We start from the raw sequence: 7485 nt of genomic DNA on the forward strand, positions 1-7485 counted from the left end.
CTGGGGCATGAAGCCATTCAGAGCGTCTTCCCTTTGGGCAGAAGATGCCTCAATGATTCATCACTCTGACCCTTATGCTTAAAATAATTCATTATTCATTAATCTGAATTTCATGAGTATTGAGTCATTTCTTCCCGGGACCATTTTCTTTTCCTGCCTCGACATTCTCTGGGGAAAAGCTAAAAGGACATTTAAGGAACTTTGCATACATCTTATTCTCTTTGAACAATGACGGGAAGTTGACCACATTCTCAGCAGAAAAGAGCAAAACATTTAACTCTTCATTAAATCATTATCAGTGCTTATTTTTTCCCAGGCCTGTATTACTCAGTTTGTCCCTTGGAGCTATGCGGTTTTTCCATTTGGCAGCACAGAAGATATTATTAACTTTGATGGGAGCAGGGAAAATATGAAAATAAATGTAAGAAACAACGACAACTGTACACAGGTAGAAATACATGTTTAATGTACAGAGGAAAACACATTTAATCTATCAAAGTACTATTACATAAGAAGGTTATTGCACTTTGTCCAAGCCAGCCTTTAGGATAGAGCACGATGGGAATGTATCACACTGACAAATTTCTTTTTAATGATCTTAAAATGTAGAACAATGTCCACTGTGATATTCCTGCATGCGCTTTGCTCGAAACATCACGTATATATCATTGCTAAAGTTTATATCATGGGTCAGTTTCTTCTTTTTAATGTCTCTAAAGATTTCCTGTGCTGCTACTCTTAAAAAAAGCATAAAAAGCTAATTCTATCTATATAAAACATGTATAAAATAATCTACAACCGTCCAAATAAAGTCAAACCACAGGACCTCAATTCACCATCCACTGGTGAGTTAGGATAGAGTCTTTACTGGCGAGGCCTTTAGGCCGCCATCCAGATGGTGAAGGAGACGAGCAGCGTCGGTAGAACCGTCAGCGGCGTCACGCAGCCCAGGTAGAGGACGAGGGCGGCTCCGCACACAGCAGTCAGGTAGGAGCTCATCCTGCTGCACACGATCTTCCTCACTGTTGTGCAGAACTGAGGGAAAAGATAAAGGATGATCAATCAATCAAAGCATCGTTCAAACAAATCAAATCCAATTAAACAGTTAAACATTCAGAGAAGATAGATAGTTAAGGCTAAGTTAAGGCTGGTGGTCAGGCAACTAGAGATTAGACTTGTCAGCACTTTATCTGTTTTTAAACCTTAAACATATTTTTATAGGAAATACTTTTAATGTCGGATTTTTGCTCATTTCAAATGATGTTATTCGTATTTGGTATTGTTTCATGTTACCTTTCCTATTCAAGAGTTCAAGAGTTCAAGAGTTTTTTATTGTCAAATGAACAGAGATAACATGAAGTAGTCAGTCAATGAAATGCTTGGGTCACATACTCTCTTTAAGCAATGCTCAGTAATTTCAACCCAAAAAAAATAAAATAAAAATAGAAATAGTATAAAATAGAATAAAAAAGAATAAAATAGAATAACAATGAAATAGAATATCAAAAATTTTAAATAGAAAATAAAATATATACATCTAAATATATATCTTTACAGATGAATGTTCAATTTGTGCAGGAGTGCAAATCTTCAAATATGCTTATTATGGTGCTGGTGCAAATATGCAAATATTCCAGGGTGCTGGTTAGGTTGAGTTATTGCAGTTAAGAGGAGTTTAAAAGTCTTATGGCCTCATTTTGTCTTGTTTTGTTCTATGTTGTTTTATTTCAATGTATTTAGTTAAGGACCTTGTTTAAAATAAGTGCTGTAGAAGAATTAGTATTATTAAAAAAAATTGAATTATTGTTCTTTGTTGTAGAACAGAAAGTTACAGATGTCCAACCTGCTGTTTTTTTAAATCACAAATGAGTCCGTCAGTGAGAGAGAAATCCAGGTCCTCATTACCGGCAGGGAAACAGAAATATGTGCACAATGAAACTCTAGATGGAGCCACTCGCCTGCTGAGTAAAGTTTCACCTCAGTGGACTGAAAAGCAAGCAGTCGTCTGCTGTGAAAATATCCTCATGAGTCCAAATGTCAGCATGACGGTGTTTTTCCTCAGTCACACACCATCATAAGCACATTACCATTACACAGAGTATTACAGGCAAACTGTCTCTGTCTAAATCCCTTACATAATAACCAAAGCTATTTCACAGGCTGCACGTGTGATCAGACGTGCCCTTTGTATTGCAACATTCTCTGGCATACAAACAGAAATGCTGGGAGGAATTAAAGATTAATGTGAATTAAAAAAAGAAAAGAAAATCAGCTTTTCCAAATAACCCTGGTACTCACTGCTCTAAAGAAAGTAGATTTTGACAAGCTGTTCAACCAGGACATAAATAGTTTTAATTAGGAATATTTCGAAACCCATTCCTGGTCTTTTTTTAAAAGATTTACTGTTTATTCTTTTATTTATTAACTCTAACCCCTGACCAACACAATCCCAGCAAATGTTTGGCAAGAGTACACAAGTGCAGGTAAAGCCGGTACAGGTCGTCAGTGTGTGACAGGGCTGACAGAGATAACTACAGAGGATAGATACAACCTCTACCTACTGAGAAACTGCAGAAATCAAGTTCTGAATGCATTGCACATATTTCATAGAACCTGTCACAACCTTCAACATCACAGCTTCAGCCAGGTTCCTCAGTAACGTTCATTTCAACACACCGAACAAAATTGTAAGAACCGAGCAGCAGAATAATTGGACTGGAGCAGGAACCATTGATATTTATTTATTGGAATTGATTTGTCTCATAACCCAACACTCACAGGCCTTTCTATACAATAAAAATAGTTATTGGTAGTTGGAATCAATCCTCTCATTTCAGACAGTCTGGGGTCAGCTAAGGCTCAGGAGGAGGTAGAGCGGGTCGTCCACCAACCAGAAGGTTCGGGGGTCGTTCCCTGTTTCCCTCCAGCTGCACCGGTAGGGTGTCAGTAATATATGGTAGAGAAATGCTGATGCACAATATGAATGGGTGTGTATGGGTGAACGGCAAAAACTGTACTGGTCACAAAAACTAGATCAGCAAATACAGACCATTTAGCATTTATCTTATTTACACATGCTGTAAAGCAAATCATCTCCAACATGATTTCAGTGTGAGGGGTGTGCAACAAAATCTATGAATCCTGTATTTTACAGTTATTCCCTAAAGTTTCTAAATTAATTCAAACGTAGTTGAAATCGTTTCTTTAAATTGACTAATTCTTTCCGAATGGGTATATTTCCTTTTGACATATAAGTGTAGCCTTGCATGAATCATATATTGTGTTTAGAGTTTGTCGTCCTTTATTTCTTTTAATCTCTATTCTCGTAACCTTGCATGAACTCTATGTGTCTTTATATGTCACAATCATTGAATCTCTACTGACTGGAGAAGTACCTGGTACGTCTGGTAGCTGATGGCCATCCCGTATCTGCAGTACATGACGTAGTGTTCACAGTTGTACCACAGTAAGCTGTAGTTGACCGAGCCCAAGAGTTTCTCCGCCCTCCGAACCACTTCGTCCCCATCTAGCGGCGGCTGGCTGCACACTTTGTCCATGTGGTTGATGAGGATCTCCGAGCCGTAGGCGAAATCAACCACAGAGTCCACTCTGACGCTCGCCACCTTGGTGAGAACCCCGAGCAGCAGCCGGTTGTTCGTCACCATCTTGGCAATCGCCGATTTATTCCGGGTAATCACGGGCAGGAAGTCCGGGATGAGATGAGCCACGCGGTTGTCGCCCAGGTAGATACCGAAATGTGTGAATAACGTCCTGGGGACCTCCAAAAGGTCACCGCACTTGTAGAGGGACAAGTCATACTTAGAGTCCTCCTCCTCCTTTTGGGGCGCCACGAAGAAGAAGTTGAGCAGCTGGAAGAGAAACATGGTGGCAGAGTGCGTCAAAGAGCTACACATGAGCATTTTATTTACTTCGGAGCAAGGAGGAGCCATCGTGGTTAGTAGGATTAAACATTGGTCAACGCTGCAGGTTGATTTTGACAGAAATAAAGGAGCTTTCGCTAATCACTCTTCTGTGTGGTGGGATTTTGAAACCCGGGCCTTGTGTGTGGCGTATTCAGGTCAAGGGTCCTTGTTAAGAAGGCTGAAAGTTAAATCCTCATTTAACAAAGGTCGCAGATATTGAGCCATCACAAATAAAACAGCCTTTTATTCATGGATTAGTCTTGGCTCCAATTTGACTCATCATTATTCAGCACTTTCCTGGATAAGAAGAATTTAGAAGAATGGTGAAAGTGAAAGATTGTAAATTTACCTACAGCAAAAGTAGGACATCATATTTCACACAGTCTGAACCCATAAAAGAATTATAAATGTCATAAAGTGATAGAAACACAATTAGATGTGGATTGTCAAGTTTTCTATTTACAGGTATAGATTTGTAGCAACATGGAAATAAGACTGCTTCAGTCATCAGATTATTTCTCAGCATTTTTACAGTGTATAGTATCTACACTGTGTTTTAGGTGATTTTACCCCAAACCACTTACACAGCTCAGCCAATAACCAAATAGACCATTTGATATTATTTTCACCTCCATCATGAATGTTATGTTTTCATTTTGTTTATTAGTTTGTCTGCAAGATTCCTCAAAAAAGACTGAAGCGATTTCCATGACATTTTGATCACAGGTGGGACATGACACAAGGAAGAACCCATCAAATATTTGAGTATATAAAGATACATATTATTGTTATTATTAATATTAATATTATCATTCCAATATTTTTGGAGCATTTCACTTTAATTAACTGGATCTATGTCAATCTATGTTAATTGTTTTGTTTTTCGTTTGTTTTTCTACACTGTAAGTTGCCTATTATATATTTTGTTATTGTACTTCATTTCATAATTTTGTATACATTATATTAACATTTCATCACACAGATCAAAGCAAAATCATAAAAAAAGCCAGGCTGTACTGAGATAACTTCAACGTTACAGCCGACATTAATCAGCTTTATTGTCTTCAATAGACGATTGATAAATGTAGGCTGTAACATCGTAGTTATGTCTGTTCATCTTTATTCATCTTACACTAAATTAAATAATAGGCATGAAATGGGGAGAGAGATGCTGCAAAGGTAGTTAACAATTATATTTGCACTTCCTTTAACATGGCAAATTAGAGCGAATTAGAGAGCGCTCTTAGTTCAGGTTCATCAGAGCTCTGCTTCCACGGTCATGTTAGTGCAGATATATGAAGGCTCATGCTCACACAAGACACACAAATAAAAAATAAATGGTTTATTAAACATTTGTCATATTTACAGGTTTATATTAAGTACAATGCGATAAAAAAAGCTGCTGTATATACACAGTACATTACGATACTCTGAGAGTGCTACATGTACCTCTTTATATCCTCTTCTGTCGTGATTCAAATGTTAAAAAATGCACAAACACGAATCACTAAATTTAATCTTATACCAAAGATTTCATGCATTTGACCACACTTTTTAAGTATAAGGCATAAAGGACGAAATCAATGCACAGTCACATCCAACATTCTACTGAGTAAAATTAAGGTGTTGTGAAGCAGACTTTGAACAACAGATGACAAGAGTCTGGAAGAGGGGTCCGGTCCTTTCTTTGCCAAGTGAAAGTTCAGTTCAGTTTGTCCCCGTGTGCTGGGCCCCTCTAACCAGCCATCCACAGCGTGAAGGGGATGAGAATTGTGGGTAATGTAGTTGAAGCCGCCATGCCAAAACACACAATGGAGATCATTCCCAGCAGCCCCGAGGCGAAGACGCTGCGCTGGTCTCTGATGATCGATTTCAGACACTCGCAGAACTAAAGGGAGAAAGAAAGAAGAGAGAAAATTCAGTTACTTCACATGTTTGATGGATTATTGGATCACGTTTGATTAGGTTCTAGCTGCAGGAAAAGTTTCCACTCAGTCGTCACATGGAAAGTGTAAAAAAAATCTTCAAGCATGCGTCCAACGGTTTAACTGCAGCTGTAAATCAGTTTTCGAGGTTACGGCCAGTTCACTCTGTGTGGTTTGCTGAATTTAGATTTCCACCTTGGTTTTGGAATGTGCGCCAGTTAAGTGGACGAGAGCATGAACTCTGGGTAAACCGGGTTTCCAGCAGATGTGGTGTTTAAGTCTGCATCTGCTAACAATAAAACAATAACACATTTTTTTATTACACAATGAGTTTGGTGTCATTTTTCAACCGACATCTAGAGAGGCAACAAATCAGGATCTGTGTTCAAACTAAGTGACAGAGGCCTGGAACCAAGTAGTTTTGGTTCTTTGTTGTTGTTTTTTTATAATATCTTATTAATGTTTTATCCACATTTGAGATTTATGAGATTTACTTTCTCCGTGCATGGACAGGACGTGAGGTATTGTCTTTACTTATTTTTTCTGTTAATGTGCTTTTTGGGGCATTTTGTGTATATACTTAAATATGATTAAATGATTTTTCTAGGTTATACATAAAGCACCATGGTTAAGAGTGAGCCCCACCATGGTGCTTTATGTATAACCTAGACCCTGACTCCAATCAATCAATATGTACCTTAGTACAAGTTTTATTTGTCAAATGTAAGTTTAGTAGCTTAAGATGATACAACCCCATTATCGAATCAATATCAAACACATGCTCAGGACTTGATGGTGGCTGTGAGAAGTGCATTGCTTCAGGGTGGGGGCTTTTGTTCACATGTGTTTCAGGTTAGGGTCACAATTCTTCAATCTTAAGTTCATGTCCTTTTACTCCCAAGGGGGGGAGTAAAGGGGCCCTGACCACAAATTTTAGCCCGTGTGGTCAAACACATTAATCCGGCACTGTTGACAAAAACAAGTGAGATTAGATTTGTTTCTACATGGTTTCTATGCTTAGTTGTTTAATTCTGCTGTGGAGCTTTACCTTCTCAGTCTGCCTGCTCGCTGCATGTCCATATCTGCAGAAGGTCACAAAGTGTTCACAGTTATTCCACAGCAGGCTGTAGGGGATCGATCCCACATGTTTCTCTGCCCTCTTGGCCACCTCTTCGTTGGGGAACGCCGGCTTCTTCATGGTCTTATCCGGGCGGTTCACCAGGATGCTGCTGCAGCCATACGCAAAGTCCTCCAGGGTATCCACACGCACCGTGGCACACTTGTACATGCAGCCGAGGATGAGCCTCTTGTTGGAGATGACGGATCCGATGAGCCTCTGGTCGGTGGTCAACACAGGGAGGATGTCTGGGATCATGTGAGCCACCTTGTTGTCCCCCAGGTAGATACCGAAGTGGGTGAAGAGGGTCCTGGGAACCTCGAGCAGGTCTCCTCTCCGCGGGGGGCCACCGCGCTGCGCAGGACGCTCCTTCTGCTCCTTCTGCTCCTTCTGCTCCTTCTGCTCCTTCTGCTCATCCTGCTTCTCTGCGTCCAACCAGCTGCACTCGAACAGTCTGAAGTTGGAGAGGAGGGAGAGCTTCTCCACCAGGAAGGTCAGCAGCTGCAGCATCGTGGGCGCG

The 7485-nt window shown here is 39.9% G+C and overlaps 2 protein-coding genes across 2 annotated transcripts; both read right to left on the reverse strand.

Annotated features, from left to right (window-relative positions):
• Positions 1 to 489: 489 nt before the first annotated feature.
• On the reverse strand, positions 490 to 3884 carry si:dkey-30k22.5 (lecithin retinol acyltransferase family protein). Its single transcript, XM_061094734.1, has 2 exons — positions 3396 to 3884; positions 490 to 1035 (listed from the first exon to the last, which is right to left on the reverse strand). The coding sequence occupies exons 1-2, from the start codon at positions 3882 to 3884 to the stop codon at positions 880 to 882; spliced, it is 645 nt and encodes a 214-aa protein (XP_060950717.1). The 3' UTR covers positions 490 to 879.
• Positions 3885 to 5250: 1366 nt separating this feature from the next.
• Positions 5251 to 7485, reverse strand: lrata (lecithin retinol acyltransferase a). Its single transcript, XM_061092182.1, has 2 exons — positions 6897 to 7485; positions 5251 to 5811 (listed from the first exon to the last, which is right to left on the reverse strand). Exons 1-2 carry the CDS (start codon positions 7473 to 7475, stop codon positions 5659 to 5661), a joined length of 732 nt encoding a protein of 243 aa, XP_060948165.1. The 5' UTR covers positions 7476 to 7485; the 3' UTR covers positions 5251 to 5658.

Source organism: Limanda limanda, chromosome 2 (genome assembly GCF_963576545.1).
Source record: "Limanda limanda chromosome 2, fLimLim1.1, whole genome shotgun sequence".
NCBI lineage: Eukaryota > Metazoa > Chordata > Actinopteri > Pleuronectiformes > Pleuronectidae > Limanda > Limanda limanda.

Bases quoted from the DNA above. Each gene is read 5' to 3' on its own strand.
- si:dkey-30k22.5 (XM_061094734.1), bottom strand. From the start codon at position 3,884: ATGTTTCTCTTCCAGCTGCTCAACTTCTTCTTCGTGGCGCCCCAAAAG. The intron at 1,036-3,395 runs GTACTTCTCCAG...CTTTTCCCTCAG, and splicing joins TCAGCTACCAGACGTACCAG to TTCTGCACAACAGTGAGGAA.
- lrata (XM_061092182.1), bottom strand. From the start codon at position 7,475: ATGCTGCAGCTGCTGACCTTCCTGGTGGAGAAGCTCTCCCTCCTCTCC. The intron at 5,812-6,896 runs GTAAAGCTCCAC...TTCTCCCTTTAG, and splicing joins CGAGCAGGCAGACTGAGAAG to TTCTGCGAGTGTCTGAAATC.